Source organism: Bufo gargarizans, chromosome 1 (genome assembly GCF_014858855.1).
Source record: "Bufo gargarizans isolate SCDJY-AF-19 chromosome 1, ASM1485885v1, whole genome shotgun sequence".
Lineage (NCBI taxonomy): Eukaryota > Metazoa > Chordata > Amphibia > Anura > Bufonidae > Bufo > Bufo gargarizans.
In genome coordinates, this window is record NC_058080.1 from 481,042,427 (window position 1) to 481,067,209 (window position 24,783).

General features: G+C 43.4%; 1 protein-coding gene across 1 annotated transcript in view; it reads right to left on the bottom strand.

Moving 5' to 3' along the window:
• NTRK2 (neurotrophic receptor tyrosine kinase 2) overlaps positions 1 to 24,783 on the bottom strand; it is a 270,802-nt gene that overhangs the window by 200,008 nt on the left and 46,011 nt on the right. Inside the window, exons 3-5 of the mRNA XM_044273679.1 lie at positions 22,732 to 22,806; positions 19,749 to 19,820; positions 17,319 to 17,387 (exon numbers count right to left, since the gene is read on the bottom strand). Of these exons, the coding sequence (XP_044129614.1) occupies positions 17,319 to 17,387; positions 19,749 to 19,820; positions 22,732 to 22,806 (216 nt within the window). The remainder of the gene's footprint in view (positions 1 to 17,318; positions 17,388 to 19,748; positions 19,821 to 22,731; positions 22,807 to 24,783) is intronic.

Here is a 24,783-nt window from a genome sequence, read left to right on the forward strand (position 1 = left end):
TCAGGATACCGTACAGTCAGTATAGCACATAATCAGGATACCGTACAGTCAGTATAGCACATAAGCAGGATACTGTATAGTCAGTATATCACATAATCAGGATACCGTACAGTCAGCATACAGTAGAACATAATCAGGATACCGTACAGTCAGTATAGCACATAGGCAGGATACCGTACAGTCAGTATATCACATAATCTGCATACTGCACAGTCAGTATAACACATAATCAGGATACCGTACAGTCAGTATAGCACATAATCTGCATACTGGACAGTCAGTGTAACACATAATCAGGATACCGTACAGTCAGTATTGCACATAATCAGGATACCGTACAGACAGTATAGCACATAATCAGGATACCGTACAGACAGTATAGCACATAATCAGGATACCGTACAGTCAGTATAGCACATAATCTGCATACTGCACAGTCAGTGTAACACATAATCAGGATACCGTACAGTCAGTATTGCACATAATCAGGATACCGTACAGACAGTATAGCACATAATTAGGATACCGTACAGTCGGTATAGCACATAATCAGGATACCGTACAGTCGGTATAGCACATAATCAGGATACCGTACCGTCGGTATAGCACATAATCAGGATACCGTACAGTCAGTATAGCACATAATCTGCATACTGCACAGTCAGTGTAACACATAATCAGGATACCGTACAGTCAGTATTGCACATAATCAGGATACCGTACAGACAGTATAGCACATAATTAGGATACCGTACAGTCGGTATAGCACATAATCAGGATACCGTACAGACGGTATAGCACATAATCAGGATACCGTACAGTCAGTGTATCACATAATCATGATACTGCACAGTCGGTATAGCACATAGGCAGGATACAGTACAGTTGGTATAGCACATAATCAGTATACCGTACAGTCGGTATAGCACATAGACAGGATACAATACAGTCGGTATAGCACATAATCAGTATACCGTACAGTCGGTATAGCACATAGACAGGATACCGTACAGTCAGTATACCACATAATCAGGATACCGTACAGTCGGTATAGCACATAATCAGGATAACGTACAGTCAGTATATCACATAATCAGGATACTGTACAGTCGGTATAGCACATAGGCAGGATACAGTACAGTCGGTATAGCACATAATCAGTATACCGTACAGTCGGTATAGCACATAATCAGTATACCGTACAGTCGCTATAGCACATAGGCAGAATACCGTACAGTCAGTATATCACATAAGCAGGATACCGTATTTATGTAGATTTGCTGCCCTGGTTACTTCTCTGTTAGCTAAACAAGCACTTTGATAGATATGAATGTAATTTATGGCAAACATTGTTACAGGTAAAGTAGCGAGCAGACTGTCAATCAGTAAAAGGAGGTGACGTGGATGGAAACATGGAGCGTAGTTATTGAGCGGCTTCATTCACTAGAATGGATAACGTGGTGGAGTCCTGACAAGTAATGAGTAATCTATATTTGGTTTACTCTTAATTTCTCATGTTGTGATGACCCCGCAACTTGCCCTCCATTTAATCTACTTCGTACAGTAGTACTTTAAAGATTAGTTACCATCTTGCTTGGCTGTACAATTTTGCTGAGACATTTTTAAAGGACCCTTAAAAACTGTTTATTATTCCCAAATGAATCACATTAACATTCCTTCTGACAATGTAATCCAATCTTATCAGTGAGAATAACAACTCAAGGCTGCGACATTATCACAGACCACTGATGACAATGATTGGGGGGGTTAATGACAAAAAGATGAATGTTTTTTTTTCAAGATCAAATATTTTATATTTTTACATTATTTCTAGCTGAAATTTGCAGACAATAGCATACAATAATTCCTGTACAAAAAACACTATTTGTAATAGATAATTTTATTACATGACACGGAGGCTCCTATTGCTATCTCTTTCTTTACTAAAATCGTATAGCAGCAAAAATGAACAAATCAATCAAAGTGGAAACCATGGCAACTGACTCCTCCCCACTGTGCCAGTATAACAGTCCTAGTCACTGTCGACTCCCCCTCTTTCTTTGCTGCTCTCCTCACAGATAAGTACAGTGGTCTTATTGTCTGTGGGCTGAGCGTTATTAGTATTAGTATTATTATTATTATTGGTATTATTATTATTATTATTAGTATTAAGCATATGTCATATATATATTTATGCCTCCTTGTAGTCCTCATTCTGGTGAGGTGTGTCTTCCCTCCCCACCCTTTTCCTTTTGCCTTATTGCTTTTCCCATAGGCGCAAGTTTTTCTTCCCTTTTAGGCTTCATTTCCCACCTGTAGCGCTGCTGGGTTCGTCCCCACTCCCTGTGCGGCCATTTCGCCGCTCCATAACTCTCCCGTCACCCACCGCCACCTCTGCACCGCTCCGCTTCTGCTCCGGCTGGGCGGCCGAGATCTCGCGAGATTTCGGCCGCCATTTTACCTCAGACGTCTTTTTCGCGCGCATCCCGCCTCAGACGTCTTTTCGCGCGCATCCCGCTCTCTGCTCTGAATCGAGCGTGATCTCGCGGGATTTCGCGAGATTTGCGCCGATTCTCCTCAGAGGAGCTGCCGGAGCATTACAGTTCACCTCAGCATATCTGCTGCCTCTTAGAGATATAGAAATTAGAGCTTTTTGCTTGAATATTGAGCTATATTTTACTGCTTATAACCCTATTAATATCAGCCTATTATTATTAGCCCTCTGTTAATAAGCCACATTAGGCCCTATTAATATTAGACCGTTTTTGTTAAGCCACATTAGGCTCTATTGATAATACACGGTTTTGGATACAATGTCCAAAGTGAATATGGGTGGGTGTGAATCTAACCCTGAAATGGTAGAGGTGCCCTCTGATGCACAAGAACAAGCTGCCATGTCTGTAGAGGCACAAACTTCAGCTATTCAGCGTTCAGTGACTGCAGCTATCCAGGCTGCCATGGGGTCTATGTCCACGGCCATATCCACTTCAATTTCTGAAGCCCTTATGGCCGGCCCCTCCTCCTCCAAAACTTCTAGGTCCCATCCATCCGAGACCTTACTACCCGCCTCCAGAACCATTAAGACTGGTGGAACTGAAGCCACCCAAGATGGCGTGCCCCGTTCACGCAAAAGAGCCTATGCCCGCCAGGCAGAAAAGGCGAGGCTGTGGAAAAGCGCTAGAGCGCTACAAGATTATGTTTCGGGCTCTGAACCCGACTCAGATGAGGAGGCCCAGTATAATTCTATTGAATTTGAGGACTTGGAGGAGGACGATCTTTTGGATTCGGACCTTCCAGGTCCATCCTCCAGATCTATCACGCCACGGTCTGCTTCCACGGAGATTCCTATAGAATCTTCAGCCATTTTAGATCCTGAGGGTGAACCCCTATTTGATCCCGATACATTGCACCACCCAAGGTCTGCAGAGTGGCTCCCGTCCTCACATGTGGCAAAGTACCTAGAAGCCCGAGTGCGCCAGCCTCTTTCTAAGGAGGCGCGCAATAAAATGAAAGCGGAGTGCCCCAGACCCATAATTCAAAATAAAGTATGCGAGACACCTATCGTTGACCCGAAAATGTGTCAATTCCTCGCAAAATCGGGCTGGAACCCAAAGAAGGGTTTAGAGTCGGCATTAAAGTCCGTTCAGGACAAACTATTAGACCTTTTGGGCCCACTAACAAAAATTTTTGAAATGGCTGAGTCAGCCAAATCCCAGAATTCACTGGTGGATCCGGAGGAACTCCGGGGATGGGTTCAGCGGGCTGTGTGCATAACAGGCAACGTTAATACGTCGCTATCCATTGAGAGAAGGAAGGCGATTCTTTTCAAAATAGAACCAAAACTCTCCAATTTAGCTCTCACAGAGGCTGGTAAAGAGGCCCAGGGATTACTGTTTGGGGACTCCTTTATAAAGGACCTGTCCCGGTTCGTAGGAGCCTTCACTGCCCTTGACAAGGCCCAGACCTCGATGAAACGAGTATTCCAGAGTAGGGTCTCTCACAGGGCCGGCAGCTCCAGGGGCCGCCTGTCCGGCCGTCCTTCCTTCCAGACCCGTGGTTCGGGTCGAGGCTCCTTCCCCTATCGTCACTACACTCAAGAGTTCCGACAGCCACCCGCCTTCTTCCCCACCCGAGGATCAACTTGGCGTTCCCGTGGACCAAGGGGTTCATCTAACCGACGCCCTTTCGGTAAGTCGACTTCCAACATCTTCTTTGACCCCTTGGGTAGGGGGCAGACTCCGTATTTTTTCCCATGTCTGGTCAACCATCACGACCGACCCATGGGTTCTTTCTACTGTACGGGGATTCCACATAGAACTGATTTGCTCGCAGATCCTAATTCCCCCCCCACATCCTATAGTCCTCCCGTCCTCAACGCGCAGGCTGTTACATCAGGAACTGACGGCGCTACGTCAGAAGGGTGCCATAGAGCGAGCTCCCGTATCCACGGAGGGAATCCTAAGCAGTATGTTCCTGGTGGCCAAAAAAGGAGGTCAAATGCGCCCAGTGATCAACCTTCGGGCCCTAAACGCTTTCGTGCGATATCGGCACTTCAAGATGGAGGGCATTCACCTTCTCAGGGACTTGCTACTCCATGGCGACTGGATGGTCAAACTAGACCTGAAAGATGCCTACCTGACAGTGCCGGTAGCCGAGTCGTCCAGGGATCTTCTTCGTTTTCTCTGGGGCTCAGAGATATGGAGATTCACATGTCTACCTTTCGGTCTTTCTTCGGCCCCCTGGTGTTTCACCAAACTTCTACGGCCGGTCATCTCCTGTCTCCGCAGTCAAGGGATTCGTCTGATTATTTATCTAGACGATATCCTCATCATGGCCCAGTGCCCTTCCGTCCTGCTTACACATCTGCAATGTTCCATGGACCTATTATCTCGACTGGGTTTTCTTCTCAACCTGGAGAAATCGATTTTGACTCCGGCTCAATCCATAGAGTTTCTAGGCTTCACCATCAATTCGTCCACGGAGACCCTCAGTCTCCCTCCTTCCAAAGTGCGAGCCATCCGCAAGGAGCTCCTTCATACACTCTCTCTTCCACAAGTCTCTCTACGCCATCTGGCCCGTATAATAGGCCTTCTCTCTTCGTCCATCCAAGCAGTGTTCCCAGCTCCTCTACATTACCGGGCCTTGCAGAGGCTCAAGATTGCCCACCTTCAATCGGGAGCATCCTACGCGGATTTGATCACCTTGGACGAAGACACCAGAGACGAGTTGTCTTGGTGGATCCACAACCTGGAAGTGTGGAATGGGAAGGCGATTTTTCGTCCCCGTCCGGACATCACGATAGACTCAGATGCCAGCCTTCTAGGCTGGGGAGCTTACAGCAACGGTGTGTCTACTGGAGGTCGTTGGTCAGTAGAGGAGTCGACCCTTCACATAAACGCCTTAGAACTATTGGCGGGCTCTTTTGCAGTTCGCAGTTTCGCGAGCAACCTGACCAAGGCTTGCATCAGATTACGGATGGACAACATCTCTGCAGTCAGGTATGTCAATGCCATGGGAGGCACACATTCTACAACCCTATCCCACCTAGCGCGGGATTTCTGGACTTTCTGCCTTACCAGGGAGATCACGGTGTCGGCAGAATATATACCGGGCCTACACAATACCCATGCGGACTGGAGCTCTCGTTTTCTGTCGGACTCCAGCGATTGGAGATTAGACACCACAGTCTTCTCATCCATTTCATCCCGTTGGGGTCCGTTCTATCTAGACCTTTTTGCGTCTCGCCTGAACTCCCAACTTCCACGATTTTACAGCTGGCGTCCGGATCCAGACGCAGAGGCGGTAGATGCTTTCCTTCAAGATTGGACAGGTCACATTTCCTACGCCTTCCCTCCGTTCGCTCTGATCCCACGGGTCTTAACCCTAACCCGCCTTCAGGGAGCGGATCTTGTTCTTATAGTCCCGTTTTGGACCACCCAGTCGTGGTTTCCCCAACTTCTGGAGTGCTTAATTCAGTGTCCCCTACTTCTTCCGATCTTCCCGGACCTCTTGTTAGATCCTTCGGGTCTCGGACATCCTCTTATCCTCGAAGGCTCCCTCCAACTTCTGGCGTGCAGAATTTCAGGGAACCCTGGAACATCGCTGGAATTTCGGACTCAGCTAGACGCCTATTGGACGAGGCATGGGCTCCGGGGACCAGACGGTCTTATCGGTCAGCCTGGAGATCTTGGTCTGATTGGTGCCTGGCTAGGCACCTGGATCCCGTTTCAGCCCCTGTAACAGACGTTCTTCAATTTCTTACTTCGCTTTTTGAGGACGGTAAAGCTTACCGTACCATCAACTTATACCGCTCGGCTATTTCCGCTTTTCACCACGGGTTTGGGGGCTGCCCGGCGGGTCAGCATCCCCTTATTTGCCGTCTTCTTAGAGGTGCCCGTCTTTCCCGTCCGCCCAGACCTCGTTTTTCCTCTACGTGGGATGTCTCTTCTGTTCTGTCCCTTTTTTCCTCCTGGCCTTCTAATACGGACCTTACCCTTCGCCAGCTTTCGGCTAAGCTGGTTTCCTTGTTTTGTTTGATCTCCTGCAAGAGGGTATCCGACGTCCGCGCTTTAGATTACGACGCTAGATCCTTCACTCCAAATGGGGTTGTATTCAACATCACACGACGCACCAAGACTAGTATCAGGTCCGTTTCTTATCCATGTTTTCCAGACTCCCCTGCCCTCTGCCCAGTGACCTGCCTTCGGGAATATGAGGTACGTACTCTCCCTTTTCGCTCACCTAATTGTCCTCAGCTTTTTCTATCATACCGTCGCCCTTTTGGACCGGTATCAACAATCACTCTAGCCCGCTGGGTGAAGTGGGTTATGTCCTTGGCAGGTGTGAATACGGAAATTTTCACCGCACATTCCACTAGAGGGGCTTCAGCAACCTCAATGACTATGGCAGGCGCCCGTTTGGAGGACATTATGAAATTAGCGGATTGGTCACGAGTTTCTACCTTTCAGTGAATTCTATTTCCGGCCTCCGGTTCATGTTTTTTCTTCTGTGGTAAGTCAGCTTTGAACTCGCAATAGGAGCCTCCGTGTCATGTAATAAAATTGCATGATTTTCCTATCTTATGACGTAAAGTCATGATTTTATTAAAGACACGGAGGCGAGTATTGCCCGCCCTATTTCCCCCCCTGAGGTTTTGGGATTTGAATAACTGTGGTTTTTTATATTATATCTACATCTGACAGTTACAGTACTATATGTATACTGCAATGCGTAACTGATGATTGTTACCTTCATTTAGAAGTTTTTCTACCTTTTGTCTCTTTTTCTTTTCATAGGATGAATTTACTGCTTTCCAGCTGCTGCTATCGTTTCAGTTCCCAGTTTCTATTCTTCGGTTAAAGAGTTGATTGATCTTCAGTTTCTATGGACTTTAATCATCAGGTTCAGTTTTTCCAGTGGACTATCACCATCAAAGAAAGAGGAGGAGTCGACAGTGACTAGGACTGTTATACTGGCACAGTGGGGAGGAGTCAGTTGCCATGGTTTCCACTTTGATTGATTTGTTCATTTTTGCTGCTATACGATTTTAGTAAAGAAAGAGATAGCAATACTCGCCTCCGTGTCTTTAATAAAATCATGACTTTACGTCATAAGATAGGAAAATCATGCAATTATGAATTATGATTTGTATATTTATAAATCACAATATAGCCTACTTAAAGCATAAAGGGTTAATATAGTCTACTTCTATGATATATCCAAATGCAAGAGTCAATATACGTTTAACCCCTTAAAGGGGTTGGCCCATCTCACACATTGGTGGCATATCACTAGGATATGCAACCAATGCCTGGTATGTGAGTGTTCCACCTCCGGGACCCGCACCTATCTCTACAACAGAGCACTAAAGTGAAGGAGAATGGATGCCACCCTCCATTAATTTTATGGAAGTGCTGAAAATAGCCCAGCGTGCTGGTATATTTTCGGAAGTTCCAAAGAAATGAACGGGAAGCGCACTGTATAAGCTCTGCCACTGCTCTATTCACTTTTATGGGCCTGACAGAAATAGTTGTGCCAGTGGTTAGATATTTTTGGCAGTCCTATAGTAATAAATGGAATCAGCAGCGCATGCGTGATCTGCTCACCTTAAGGCCTCTTGCACACGACTGTATGTATTTTGCGGTCCACAAAAAACTGATCCGCAAAAAATACGGATGACGTCCGTGTGCTTTCCGTATTTTGCGGAACGTAACAGCTGGCCCATAAGAGAACAGTACTATTCTCGTCCATTATGCGGACAATAATAGGACAAGTTCTATCTTTTAGCGGAACGGATATACGGAAATGCAGAAACGTAATGCACCTGGAGTACCTTCCATTTTTTTTGTGGAACCATTGAAATGAATTGTTCCGCATATGGACCGCAAAAGAAAACTGCAAAAGCGGAACAGAAACTGAAATAAAATACGCTCGTGTGCAAGAGGCCTAACTTTGTGAGCTCCATTCTAGAGATAAGCACAGGTCCCAGAGGAATAAACAAAAAAGAGCAATTCTGATTTTTTTTCTATTTTCTTTATTTTTATCACTATGTGGGATAAATAGCATGATATTTATTCTCTGACTTAGGCCTCATGCACATGACAGTATTTTTTTGCGGTCCGCAAAAAGGGGTTCCGTTGTTCCGTGATCCGTGTCCGTTTTTGTTTCCGTCTGTCTTCCTTGATTTTTGGAGGATCACCAGACAGGAAAAGTGAAAAAAAAATCGAAGTCAAGTTTGCCTTGAAAATGATAGGAAAAAAACGGACACGGATCACGGATGCGGATGACAATCTTGTGTGCCTCCGTGTTTTTTCATGGACCTATCGACTTGAATGGGTACACGAACCGTTGTCCATAAAAAAAATAGGACAGGTCATATTTTTTTGATGGACTGGAAACACAGATCACGGACGCGGATGACAAACGGTGCATTTTCCGATTTTTCAACTGACCCATTGAAAGTCAGTGGGTCCACAGAAAAACACGGAAAATGGAACAATGGACACGGATGCACACGACAGTGTTTTTTCACTGTCAGTGATTTGGCTTCAGTGGTCCGTGTCCGATTTTGCTTCAGTTGTGTTTCCTTGTGTCTTCCTTTTTTTTTTGTCTGACAGGGAAAAAAAAGGAGGTTAATGAAAAGTGTAATTTTATTGCACCAAGGTCTTGTAGAAAAAAACAGACACGGACGCGGACACGGATGACATACCAGTTGTGCATCCATTTTTTTTGACGGACCCATTGACTTGATTGGGTCTGTCTTCCGTTTTCCACTGGCAAGAATAGGACAGGTTATATTTTTTTGATGGACTGGATTCACTGATCATGGACGCGGAGAAAAAACCGAGGACTACCAGTTTTTTTTCACACCTTCATAAGAAATGAAGGTGACCTCCGCTAAACTGTGAAAAATGACGGAACGGACGAGGAAGCACACAGCGGTCGTGTGCATGAGGCCTTACCCTGGGTTCACACTTGAGCGTTTTACAGCGCGTTCCTACGCGCTGTAAAACGCACAACAAGGAGAAACCAATGCTTCCCTATCAGCATGGTTCTCACCTGGGCGTTTTACAGCGCGTACGATCGCGCTGTAAAACGCCCGACGCTCAAACAAGTACCTGACCCTTTTTTTGAGCGTTTGTCGCGCGTTCCCGTACAATAGACTTTCGGGAACGCGCGACAATGTGTGCACGCCTGTCTCTGTATGCGCGCTTGTAAACGCCCGTACAAGCGCGCATACAGAGCGCTCCTTTCGGAACGCTCAGGTCTGAACCCAGCGTTAGTGTAATCCCAGCAAAAGCAGATTTGTATTGTTAATTTCAATTATATAACTTTTGCAGAATAAAAACATGTTTTCCTTTATTTCTGTTTCACCGTATTTCAGGTGATCCATAACGTTTTAATTTTCTGCGAGTAAAGCTTGTTTTATGCAGAATGAGTGGTGTTATTTTGGGGTACATTTTTTTATCACTTTGAAATCAATCAATCTTTTCGGAGGTGGATGAGCCCAAAAAACTTTTTTGCATTGATTTTTAGCCATAAGAGATAAAAATAAGATAATTGTAAATTTTGAGCTGGTATGGATGTGGCAATACTGATTATTCGTAGTTTATTTTACATTTAAGCTTTATTTTAATTAAAAAAAGCATTTTGTATAAAAAAAAATGTTTTATTGGATTTGCTTTTTTTTCAATAACCCTTTATTGAATTTTTCTACAACATATTTATACCCAGAAAGGGACTTGTTATTACACGATTGCTCATATAATACACTGCACTACTTACATAGTATAGGGTTATATGCCGGTCATTTCACACTGACAGCCAGCCTATCAGACCATGCCACAGGCTTACGCAGATAGCAGACCCAGTGACCACTGTTAGGACTTTGTTGCCATGGCAGCCATCAGCACTCCGCAATTGTGTAACGGGAGATTAGAGATGAAAGAGGCAGTCCCATCCTTCTGAAACCACTTAGATACCTTAGCTGCTATTGACCACAGCATCTAAAGTGTTAAATGGCTGGATTTGGGTTCCACCCCTCCTGTTCATTAGAACAGGAGTCTGTGAGTCAATCAACAGCTGAGCTCCCACCCTGGCCAGCACAGGTCTCCAAAGCAACACTTAGGCCCCTTTCACACGGGCGAGTTTTCTGCGCGGGTGCAATGCGTGAGGTGAACACATTGCACCCACACTGAATCCGGACCCATTCATTTCTATGGGGCTGTGCAGATGAGCGGTGATTTTCACGCATCACTTGTGCATTGCGTGAAAATCGCAGCATGTTCTATATCATGCGTTTTTCACACAACGCAGGCCCCATATAAATGAATGGGTCTGCATGAAAATTGCAAGCATCCGCAAGCAAGTGCGGATGCAGTGCAATTTTCACGCATGGTTGCTAGGAGATGATAGGGATGAGCAACCCCATTAAAGCAAATGCACTGTATTATTTTCCCTTATAACATGGTTGTTCGCGCAGCAGGCATCTTCTTCTTTCTTTCAGGAACTTCAAAAGGACCTTTGATGACATAATCGAGCTCACCATGTGGTGAACGCGGTGACATCAGCGCAGGTCCTGCTGAATGAAGATAGAAGGATTACATCATCAAAGGTCCTTTGGCAGGTCCTTAAACAAGAAGAAAGAAGACGATGCCAGCTGTGCGAACAAGAGGATGAGGTGAGTTAATTATCTTTTTTTTTTAACCCCCTCAAGCCACATTTTAGTAAGCATTCTGTATTAAGAATGCTATTATTTTCCCTTATAACCATGTTATATAGGAAAATAACAAAATCTACAGAACACCGATCCCAAGCCCGAACTTCAATGAAGAAGTCCGGGTTCGGGTCTGGGTACCACATTCAGTTTTTTATCACGCGTGTGCAAAATGCATTGCACCCACGCGATAAAAACCAAACAACGCAACGCAATCACAGTCAAAACTGACTGCAATTGTGTGCGTACCTGACGCATCCGGAGCAAATCCGGGGCGCCCATGTGAAAGAGGCCTTAGACTAGGCCATCATGAGGTCCCTAGCCTAAGCCTGGTGGTCAGTAAGGGATTAAGGATAGGCGGTGTGCACAACCTGCAATTAACATGGATTGTTTGAGGATTTGTATCATTTAATTTACAGATCATGCCCAAAACTTTGAAGATGTTTTTTCTTTAAATTTATTGTAAAGCAAACAACAAATAGGACAAAATGACAGAAAAAGTCAATGTGCATAACTATTCACCCCCCTAAAGTCAATTCTTTGTAGAGCCACCTTTTGCGACAATCACAGCTCCAAGTCGCTTTGGATAAGTCTCTATGAGTTTGCCACATCTTACCAATGGGATTTTTGCCCATTCCTCCTTGCAAAACTGCTCCAGCTCCTTCAAGTTGTATGGTTTGCGCTTGTGAACAGCAATCTTTAAGTCTGACCACAGATTTTCTATTGGATTGAGATCTGGGCTTTGACTAGGACATTCCAACACATTTACATGTTTCCCCTTAAACCACTCAAGTGTTGCTTTAGCAATTGTGTTTGGGGTCATTGTCCTGCTGGAAGGTGAACCTCCGTCCTACCCTAAAATCACGCACAGAGTGGTACAGGTTTTGCCCTGTATTTACCACCATCCATCTTTCTCTCAACTCTGACCAGTTTCCCAGTCCTGGCTGCTGAAAAACATCCCCACAGCATGATGCTGCCACCAACATGTTTCACTGTGGGGATGGTGTTCTTTGGGTGATGTGATGTTTTGGGTTTGCACCAGACAAAGCGGTTTCTTTGATGGCCGTAAAGGTAAATTTTAGTCTCCTCAGACCAGAGCACCTTCCTCCATACATTTTGGGAGTCTCCCACATGGAGTTTGATTTGCTCAACACTATTTGCAAACTCACAACGTGCCTTTTTGTTTTTAGCTGAAAGTAATGTCTTTCTTCTGGCCACTCTGCCATAAAGTCCAACTCTAGGGAGCTTACGGCTTATTGTCGTCCTATGTACAAATACTCCAGTCTCTGCTGTGGAACTCTGCAGCTCCTCCAGGGTTACCCTAGGTCTCTGTGCTGCCTCTCTGATTAATGCCCTGCTTGCCCGGTCTGTGAGTTTTGGTGGGCGGCCGTCTCTTGGCAGGTTTGCTGTTGTGCCATGTTCTTTCCATTTGGTTATGATAGATTTGATGATGCTCCTGGGGATTATCAAAGATTTGGATATTTTTTTATAACCTAACCCTGACTTGTACTTCTCAACAATATTGTCCCTTACGTATTTGGAGAGTTCCTTGGTCTTCATGGTAGTGTTTGGTTAGTGATGTCTCTTGCTTAGGTGTTGCAGCCTCTGGGGTCTTGCAAAAAAGGTGCGTATATGTAATGACAGATCATGTGCACATCATTTCACTAATTGTGACTTCTGAAGGTAATTGGTTGGGCCAGAGCTTTTTATGGGCGTCCTAACAAAGGGGGTGAATACATACGCACATGCCAATTTTCTGTTTTCTATTTTAAAAAAAATAGTTTTATTTATATATTTTTCTCATTTCACTTCACCAACTTAGACTATTGTGTTCTGATCCATCACATAAAATTCAGATTAACAAAACATTGAACTTAAGGCTGTAATGTACCAAGATACGAAAAAAGTCAAGGGGGAAGGGGGTGAATACTTTTGCAAGGCACTATATAAGTAAAGATTCATATACTTAGCTTTTGGATGTATCATAGAAGTAAGCTCATCTCTTTGTCTATCCGATGCCTCCACCCTATCCCAGCCACTGCACTGGTTGCACATAATGTATAGGATTCAATTTAAACGTATTCTTCTCACCTAAAAAGCGTTCCACAGTTCTGGACCCCACTATATATCCTCCTCATCTCTGTCTGCCACACTTCCCATGCTCTTTGCTCTGCCAATGATTTACACCCTGATCCGAACCTCTCACTCCCATCTCTAGAGCCTGTATTACACAGGCCGTTTGAGCAAGTGATTGTCGGAAGGGAAGCGTTCCCTCCTGGCAATCCCCTGCTAGCTAGCGGAGAAGACTACTGCTATTAGATGCAGCATGGGAGGAGGTATCGTTATGTCATCGCTTGCTGTCTACTGCTTTGCCGGCAGCAGATCATAATTAGACAGCACGATTTGCCGCCAGCAAGCGATGATTTTTAAGCATGCTTGAAAATCACAATTGGCCAATGAACAATTGTTTATTGGCCAACTGGGCAATGATCGCTAATGAGTGTTCATATGAACGTTTGCTAGCGATCATCTGCCGAAAAATCGGGAGGTGTAATACAGCCTTAAGTCTTCTCCAGAGCTGCACCAGTTCTCTGACATAGCCTACCCCAAGCAATTAGGTTAATTCCCAACATCCACAGTTCTAGGCACTCACAAAAAACACATCTTTAGAGGGTGGCCTATGACATTCCCTAATCTACCGTAAGTCTTATCAATTCACCCCTCCCCCCATACCCAACCTCATTCTTCAGAGACTGATCCATCATCTAACAGTATCCACCACTCCGCATGCTACGGATACTGGTAGGTGAGTGTCTCATGCAGCTTTATTATGTTAAGATGGCTGGACCATGTCACCACTATCTCCTCATTGATTGTAAGCTCCTGCGAGCAGGGCCCTAATTCCTCATGTTTTAATTGTTGACTTGTTTGTGGTTATGTAATGTATGATATTGTTTGTACATGAACCCTCTGATTGTAAAGCGCTGTGCATATGTTGGCACTATATAAATAAAGATTATTATCATTATATTTTATAGAATCTATATATTTTATAAATATCTAAAAACTATTATATATTTAGCATCAGTACTCAATAACGGATTCACCAGCAGCACCATTGAAATAGGGTTAACAAGTCGAGCTGAAGGGCAACACTGTCCAGTTCTGGCACTGCACAATAACTTGTTACAGGCCAAAAGAAATACGAATGTCGAAACACTATGACCTAATTTGTCCCAACAGTTCAGGAAGCAGAGGAAATATAATACAGAATGAAAATCAGCATATCTAACAGCCCTGTGTGTTATGGGACACAGAATACCCACAGCATTAGGATAGAGCAATAGATTATTTCACATTGATATCTAAGAGTCTAGAAGACTTTGGCTGTGCAAGGGTAACATTAAAATGCAGCTGCTCTACGGACACATACGGCCCATCCTAGCATGACGCTTCTCAGGAAATGTAGCATGCGGCGATTGTTTAGAAATCACAATGGAAGATGATTCCCACATGTTTGATATGCACGGACTATAGTCCAGTTTTCTGCCTTTGTCAAAGATGGTCAGGATTCCATGTATAAAAAACGATGTCGCTCAAAAAGGGGCGAAGTTACCCATTACAACCAATTATATCACAAATTTTTCAATCCAGCATTACTAAAAAAAAATCATTGGTTACAATTAGTAATGAGCAAAGTATTGCAAAATTAGATTAGGATGCTTTGCCAAAATTTACAAAAACGTTTGCTTTGTGATGAATTACTTAGTCACAAAGCGCATCTCTTTGTAAGTAGTGAGTGCAATGACAGGGAGTGGCGATAGCGCTGCCCCCCATCATTGTATCCTTAGGATGCCGCTTTCATAGATGATCGCTGCATCATACAGCAATTATACAGTAAAAAAAAAATTTTTTTTTTAATCTAAAATCATACTTACGTTGCGAAGAGCTCGCTGCTGCCATCTTGATTGAAGTTCTAGTGTGAAATTGCGCACAGTCCGTGATGACGCGACAAGGGATTTTGATCTTCAATCAAGATGGTGGCGACTGGCACTTCGCACACAAATGGAGGAGGTAAGTGGGATTTTCCTTTTGTTTTACCGTCATTCAGGGAAAATTGATTCTATATCACGAAGCATGAGAAAATTCTGCTTCGCGGCAAATCAAATTTTCCCTGAAATTCGGATTGAAGTCCACTTTATGGAGTTCGATTTGCTCAACACTAGTTGCAATGTAATTAATTGCCGCAGACAAGCACTTTCTATACATAATTTGCTAAGCAATACACTGGCTCAAATATCAGCAAGAAAAGAACTGACAGAAGTACAAGCATTATGTCAAGTTAAACTACATTGTCTAAAAATGCACCAAATTTATCAGAACCACTGAAATAATTGGGTTTATCTAGTCTATTTACAGTAATATTCAGTAATATATATATATATATATATATAAAAAAGTCACAAATATTGCAGCAGCACAGTCAGACGTTGTGCACTGGGTGCAATTCCTCGCAGAGGCCGGCCCCTCCTCCAAGATTTATACTGAACAAATGACGAGGCAGCACTTCCAGCTTTCGGTGACAGGGTGAAGACCCCAAAACAACTTTAATCCAGCAACGTTTCGGCCTACTCAATGAGGCCTTTATCAAGCTAAATAACAGTGCATATAACCAGGTATATATACCCACAATTCATTACAAACCAATTACAATCAGTGATTACACATGTCATCAATCAGGTCACATGATCTCTCACTACATCATCACGTGACATTTGTGCGTGGTAAACATTTACAAATGAATCATACAAAGGGTATAAAAATTACAAATGGTGATCATCCGTAATTACAATGAATATGTGCATTCCAATTATTATATGTACGTACATCTAACTAAACAGAGTTTATGTCCCTTGTGTCCAAAACTCCAAAGCGTACAAAAAGTGCATATGTGCTCAGTGCATAAAGAGTTAAAATCTTTTATCCATGATGCAGCTGCATCATATCTACACTTAAAAACAACATGATGGAGCTCACCGTCCATGGGCCCATAGAACCAGCCAGCGTTGGCGTCCCTCAGTCTGCAGTGCGCATGCTCCGGGTCAGACGTCACTGGTCCCGCCCCTGACGTCGCCGCGCACCTGCATGCCAGCTCCATGGACCGCAGCGTCATCCAATGGAGTGCATCGCAGGAGCAACAGCACAGAGGGGAGGAGGGCCAGGTCACATGACCTTTTTAAGTGTAGATATGATGCAGCTGCATCATGGATAAAAGATTTTAACTCTTTATGCACTGAGCACATATGCACTTTATGTACGCTTTGGAGTTATGGACACAAGGGACATAAACTCTGTTTAGTTAGATGTACGTACATATAATAATTGGAATGCACATATTCATTGTAATCACTATTTGTAATTTTTATACCCTTTGTATGATTCATTTGTAAATGTTTACCACGCACAAATGTCACGTGATGATGTAGTGAGAGATCATGTGACCTGATTGATGACATGTGTAATCACTGATTGTAATTGGTTTGTAATGAATTGTGGGTATATATACCTGGTTATTTGCACTGTTATGTAGCTTGATAAAGGCCTCATTGAGTAGGCCGAAACGTTGCTGGATTAAAGTTGCTTTGGGGTCTTCACCCTGTCACCGAAAGCTGGTAGTGCTGCCTCGTCATTTGTCCTGTGTATATATATATATATATACACAGGAAAAATGGCGGCACTGGAACACAATCAAAGAAAAAGAGGGTGCACGTCTCCAGGGGAATAGGCTTCTTACCCCAATGTGTAATCCAGAAAAGTAGGCGGCACTCCAAGAAAGATAACAAGTGAACTTTATTCACCCAGGTGGTGCAACGTTTCGGTTCCTCACTAGAAAAAGGTTCTAGTGAGGAACCGAAACGTTGCACCACCTGGGTGAATAAAGTTCACTTGTTATCTTTCTTGGAGTGCCGCCTACTTTTCTGGATTATATATATATATATATATATATATATACAGAAATGTTACTAGAGATGTGAAATAAAGCAATGGCGGTAGAGAGATACGGTATATAAAATAATTGTATAATGTAATAATTATATCTTACAGGTGAGTCAAGGAGAGGTGACGAAATACTTTTCTATTTAACGTAGGCAGCTTATTTCTGGAGAGGTCTCTGAAATAAAAGATAGTTGACAATTATGCTACAGAAACACAGAACAGATACTGATAAGACCATTTATATGTACACAGAATTTAGAGAAATACTTATCACAGTTATATATGGCATTTATAGCACAGATAATATTGAAAGCAAACAATAAATTAGCAAATTCTAGAATTCGGGATCTCCAGTCATTATTTTCTTGATTGTGAAAATCGGCAATGTAATATGCGTGTATTGCGCGCGCAATACAGGTGTGGGTCACTTTTGCTAAATTTTTCAAGCTGCTAGAAGTTTCCTGACACTGGAGAAAACGCACAGTACAGTAATTCCTATCAGCTACACTATATCACTATCCAACCTACACTGACTATCTCCCACTAACTATCTGTATTATATACAGTACAGACCAAAAGTTTGGACACACCTTCTCATTCAAAGAGTTTTCTTTATTTCCATGACTATGAAAATGGCAGATTCACACTGAAGGCATCAAAACTATGAATTAACACATGTGGAATTATATACTTATCAAAAAAGTATGAAACAACTGAAAATATGTCATATTCTAGGTTCTTCAAAGTAGCCACATTTTGCTTTGATTACTGCTTTGCACACTCTTGGCATTCTCTTGATGAGCTTCAAGAGGTAGTCACCTGAAATGGTCTTCCAACAGTCTTGAAGGAGTTCCCAGAGATGCTTAGCACTTGTTGGCCCTTTTGCCTTCACTCTGCGGTCCAGCTCACACCAAACCATCTCGATTGGGTTCAGGTCCGGTGACTGTGGAGGCCAGGTCATCTGGTGCAGCACCCCATCACTGTCCTTCATGGTCAAAAAGCCCTTACACAGCCTGGAGGTGTGTTTGGGGTCATTGTCCTGTTAAAAAATAAATGATGGTCCAACTAAACGCAAACCGGATGGAATAGCATGCCGCTGCAAGATGCTGTGGTAGCCATGCTGGTTCAGTATGCCTTCAATTTTGAATAAATCCCCAACAGTGTCACCAGCAAAGCACCCCCACACCATCACACCTCCTCCTCTATGCTTCACGGTGGGAACCAGGCATGTAGAGTCCATCCGTTCACCTTTTCTGCATCGCACAAAGACCCGGTGTTGGAACCAAAGATCTCAAATTTGGACTTATCAGACCAAAGCACAGATTTCCACTGGTCTAATGTCTATTCCTTGTGTTCTTTAGCCCAAACAAGTCTCTTCTGCTTGTTGCCTGTCCTTAGCAGTGGTTTCCTAGCAGATATTCTACCATGAAGGCCTGATTCACACAGTCTCCTCTTAACTGTTGTTCTAGAGATGTGTCTGCTGCTAGAACTCTGTGTGGCATTGATCTGGTCTCTAATCTGAGCTGCTGTTAACCTGCGATTTCTGAGGCTGGTGACTCGGATGAACTTATCCTCCGCAGCATAGGTGACTCTTGGTCTTCCTTTCCTGGGGCGGTCCGCATGTGAGCCAGTTTCTTTGTAGCGCTTGATGGTTTTTGTGACTGCACTTGGGGACACTTTCAAAGTTTTACCAATTTTTCAGACTGACTGACCTTCATTTCTTAAAGTAATGATGGCCACTCGTTTTTCTTTACTTAGCTGCTTTTTTCTTGCTATAATACAAACTCTAACAGTCTATTCAGTAGGGCTATCAGCTGTGTATCCACCTGACTTCTCCACAACGCAACTGATGGTCCCAACCCCATTTATAAGGCAAGAAATCCCACTTATTAAACCTGACAGAGCACACCTGTGAAGTGAAAACCATTTCAGGTGACTACCTCTTGAAGCTCATCAAGAGAATGCCAAGAGTGTGCAAAGCAGTAATCAAAGCAAAAGGTGGCTACTTTGAAGAACCTAGAATATGACATATTTTCAGTTGTTTCACACTTTTTTGTTATGTATATAATTCCACATGTGTTAATTCATAGTTTTGATGCCTTCAGTGTGAATCTACAATTTTCATAGTCATGAAAATAAAGAAAACTCTTTGAATGAGAAGGTGTGTCCAAACTTTTGGTCTGTACTGTATATATAAGCTAACTAACTAACTATCTAATGTAATGACACAGTAAAGCACAGAGCACAGCAATGATACTGCTGTCTCTCTCAGAACTCCATAAAACTGCAGAAAATGGCTGCTGGGGAGGTTCTTATATAGTGAGGGGTAGGCAACTTTCCTATTGGTTGCTAGGGAGGTTGTTTAGCTCATACAAAGACATTGCAGCCTTCTCATTGGCTCACAAGCAAGAAGGGAGGTTACTGATGAAAAAAAATCTAGAATATTTGCAATTACGAAGATATAGCACTATAGCTGCCCCTGTACCTGCTTTACTTGTATAGAAGCTTTTGTGTAAGTAAGAAATCAATTACTTACATGTAAGTAAGTTTGAGGTTCTTGCGGAATGCCTGGTGTGACACAAGCGTCAGTCCCGAGTTCACCACAGTTCTGAAATAAAGCATTCAAATCAGGGGTCCACAAATAACACTGTGTGCTGCCAAGATTAGATAGCCTGAGACTAGATAAGGATATTAGCTCAACTGGGCACGCAGACAAAATACATTTTTCTTTTGTTACCCACAAATTTGCTTGAATATGCATATATATGTACACTCTGCAAAATGAAAAGTATAAATGCAAAGTTCTAGATAGACAAGACACTGAATGTAGCATGCCATAGGAAGGTCATTCTGATTTTTAAGTTGGTTTTATCTATAGTATCTATCTATTAATTTATCTATCATCTAGACATAGATTGATAATATATCTATGTATCTGTATGTCTGTCTATCTAGCTATCCATCTATATCTGTCTATCTATCTATCTAGACATCTATTATCTATCTATCTATCCAGGCGCGTAGCTAAAGGCTCATGGGCCTTGGTGCAAGAGTTCAGTTTGCCGCCCCTTTCCCTCAGTGCTTTGCGGCCAGGGAAGGGGAGGCATATAGCCTTTGTGCTTCCTGAGGCACCCCTTCCCCCATGCCAGACATATAACTTGACCAGCATGCACCTTCTATAATACCGGTGTCTTCTTATGCAGCACAGGGGTCTTTGAGCCTCCTCAATCTCCAGGACCCAGTAGCAAATGCTACCTCTGCACCCCTATCGCTATGCCTATCTATCTATCTTATATATTATCTATCTATTCTCTATCATCTATTTGTCAATCTACCTAATGCTATAGCAGTTACAGTCTACACTACTGTCCAATCATGATTTAGAATGACTATTTCTGTAGCTTACATTTCCCTTCACTAATACATTGATCCAATTACCTGGAAAGCCTCATGTATTGCTTTTCTTTGCTCACAAGCATTATTACTATGTGTGAGTAAATGAGTAACGTAACTGGAATTAACTAATGAGCAGGGGTCGAGTGGAGGGGGAACGCGTGGGAACGGCGTTCCTGCACTTTTTTCATGGCAGGAACGCCGTTCCCTTTCAAGCCTCAAGCCAGGAGAACGCGGCTGAAACGCACTGTGCAGGGCAGGCTAAGCGGCTACACAGCTGTCTGTGCGGTGCTGCTGCTGTCTGTGACTCCTCTCATGGCGCCCCGCCCCCTACTGACCTCATCTCCTTCACTTCTTCTGTCGGCCTAATACGCTGCGAGTATGTTCAGTCACTTCGCAGCTGACACATAGGAGATCATTTAGAAGTTCATCATTAAGAAAAGTTTGTCCCTGGGATTCGAACTCACGACCTCTACACATCAGAGGCAAGGCATTTACCCTCACAGCCATGAATGCTGTCTAGGTAGGTGCTTAAAAAAAAAAAAAAAAAAAAAAAAAAAAATATAAGACTTCTACTTATATCTAGTGTACTGATACCTAGTGTACAACCATACACATGACAGCTGCCCACTGTGTATGGATGTAGCAGAGCTGGGTGTGTTGGGGCAGCTGTCATGTGTATGGTTGTACACTAGGTATCAGTACACTAGGTATAAGTAGAAGACTTATTTTTTTTTTTTTAAGTAACTACCTAGACAGCTTTCATGGCTGTGGGGGTAAATGCCTTGCCTCTCATGTGTAGAGGTCATGAGTTCGAATCCCAGGATAAACTTTTCTAAAAGTGTTTTTTTTTTTTTAAGACTCCTACTGATACCTAGTGTACTGATACCTAGTGTACAACCATACACATGACAGCTGCCCCAACACACCCAGCTCTGCTACATCCACACACAGTGGGCAAACTTACCTACAGTAGAAGTCTTATATTTTTTTTTTTAAGCAAATACCTAGACAGCATTCATGGCTGTGAGGGTAAATGCCTTGCCTCTGATGTGTAGGGGTCATGAGTTCGAATCCCATGACAAACTTTTCTAAAAGTGTTTGTTTTTTTTTTTTTAAATACCGTACGGTTACTTTACTGCCACGGGGGAGGCGGGCTATTGGCGCCATGATACTGGCACATGAAGGGGGTAGGAGAGAGGAACTTGATACTGGCACATTAGGGGACAGAGGGAGAGGATGGCACTGTGATATTGTGTTTTGATCACAATGTGTACATTTGGCTCAGTCCGCAGCTACACAAATTGCAGCGTGCTAGATTTTCTGTGCTTTTTTTTTTTTTTGGAGGGGGGGGGGGGGGGGGAGGGGGGGGTTGCAGTGGATCTTGGGTGAGTTCCCACACTTTTTTCCCAGGACTTGACCCCTGCTAATGAGTGCTTATTAGAGAAATGATGAAGGTGTGGCAGAAGGTTGTCCACACACAAGGCCCCGCGTACACACAAGAAAGCTGACCATTCCCAGTGAAATGGGTTTGGCCAATGTTGTTTTAATGTGTATGGGGGCTTTTATAGAAGGAAACACAAATTTATGGAAAACAAAGCACTATTACCACTACTATACTCAACATATAGGATATTGTGCTGTTCAGAACTGAGCTGCATAACCAGATAAAGCCCACGGACAAGAGTGGCACAATTCCTGAAAAAACAAAGTGACCCTTTACTGCCCCTTTAATCATATAAAACAAATAGAACTGAATGGGTGAATGGGATCTGTTGATCAATCTGTTCCTTTACATACATGAAGATCAGAACAATAGTGTGAATTAATCAAATGATCAAATTCCACTTAATTGGAACAAAAAAAATGGATCTGCATAAAGGGAGAAGGAAATACTGAGGTGTTTTATGAACACATTTACAGGCTACATGTTGGAGAAGATCATTAATACACTGTCAACCATAATTAATGAAAACCATCCAACATAAAACAGTCTAATTTCTCCAAAATGTCCAGTGATGACAAATCATAGTCCCAAAGTTCAGCAGGAAGCTGTGAACAAAGGTCCTTTCTATGCCCCACAGGCTCGGCTAGCTACATGTTTAGAGGATAAAACCAATACTTACAAATTTCGGAGCCCGGTATAAATCTTCACATCGTCCTCGTTGATTGAGGCAAATAAACGCTGAGCCGCAATGTAACTAAGAACAAAGAAGAGACACAAGTCAATGGACTGTTTCTATATAAACATACTCATTACCAATTATTAACATTATCAAAGTAATAACTAGAGCAGAACCAATCGCAGGCAGCATGATACAGGGGAAGAGATATATCCACAATCTGGAATGTAATATTACTTTGAAAATAATGTACAGATTAGTGTTGGTCGAGCACCAAAGTGCTTTTGTGCTCTGTTGCTCAAGTAGAAGGCTTCCCGATGCTCGGGTGCTCTACAGAACACCCGAGCACAATGGAAGTCAATGGGAGAACCCGGGCATTAAACCAGGCCCCCCCCCTGCTCTGAAGAGGGGAGGGTATCAGGACTCTAGTTTGGCTTAGGAGTCCCTGCTCTGACTCCATATATAGCTATGTCCATATATGGAGTAAGTGCTTGGGGACACCCAGTGTATTTACATCTAATTTAGCCTCAATTTCTGAAAAGTTTCTGGCGGGATTCGAACTCATAACCTACAACATTACAGACAAGAATCTTAACCACTACACTACTACTAGTAAGTATTCCTATACAGCAGAAGTCTCATATTTTATTTTTATATTATTTTTTTTAAGTAACTGGCCATGCAGCTCTGTAGTGTAGTGGTTAACAATCTGGGCTGTAATGTAGAAGGTTGTAAGTTTAAATCCTGTCAACACTAGTACAGATGTAAGATGGCTGAATTTTCAATTTCCCTATTTCTTTTCCGCACTGATAAATTGGCACCCACCTACAGTCCTGTAGAAAATACTGTAGGTTGCACATTTCATCCAAATGACAAGCCCAGATCTGTTACCTCAAGGGGCTGATATATTCTCCTTAATACAATGCATGCATGCATGCAATGACGTACAGAGACTCCAGTCCAGTCTAGGACCTCAACTACACAGTGCTATATGGAACTATATATCATGGTTTCTGTTATGAACATGGGCATAACTATCAGGGTAGCAGCAAAGCAGATGGTAATGGGTCCAACAACTAAGAGAGACCATTTTTACTGAGCTATACAGCCAGGGGCGGAATAGCCTTAGACGCTACAGGGAAATTTCCTGTTGGGCCGATGCCTATTGAGCCGCCCAGACCCTCCTCACTTAGGCTAGCTGGATATATAATGATCTGATGGGCCCCTGCCCCGCTCTTCACCCAATACGTTATAGACCACTATATGAGGCAGTGTACATTGGAGATGGTGGCTTGGAACAGAACTCAGGTATTTTGTTTCTTCTTTCCTAGACCATTTGGGGAGCACACTACTGGGGCCAGGCTCGGAGTGGCCCACAGGGGTACAGGTGAATCCCCCGGTGGGCCCCTGAGCAAGGTGAGCCCCTAGTCTCCCACCCCCTGCACAAGTGGCGCATAACATAGACTTACTGCACTACATACATATGTTCAATGTACAGCTCCTCAACCAGCCTATGTTCATATAAAAACTTAAAAGATAGCTTATTTAAGAAACTCCCCAGTTTATTATTATAGACACGATTAGAGCTGAAATTACTTCTAGGTATAGAGGAAAGATGTCAGTGTCCTCTTCTCCCCAGGACCTACCTTCTCGAAGTTGCTGCAGGAACCCCCATAGTCAATCATCTGGTAACATCTTGCCGCTGTGTGGGCAGGTAATATTTGAATGTATCCGTACAAACTAAATTTTACTGGTGGGCCCTAGGCACCCCAGTCCGACACTGACTGGGGCCACTATAGGGGTCATTACTATAGGAAGTCTAGGCAGCATGCTGAAGGTAGGGCTGACCATCATCCCACCTCCTAAGCCCCCTGCTCCATATCTTAATGAGAGACAATTGGAGGAGGACAGAACATGGCAGCTATTGAAGGCCACCAGAGGAACAGCTTATGGAGTAGGATATTGTGCAGCATATTGGTATTTGGTTCTGTTGGGATGGTATTTTGAGCTGCAATGTGATTTTGCTGACTCCATCTACGTGTACTGACCACACTT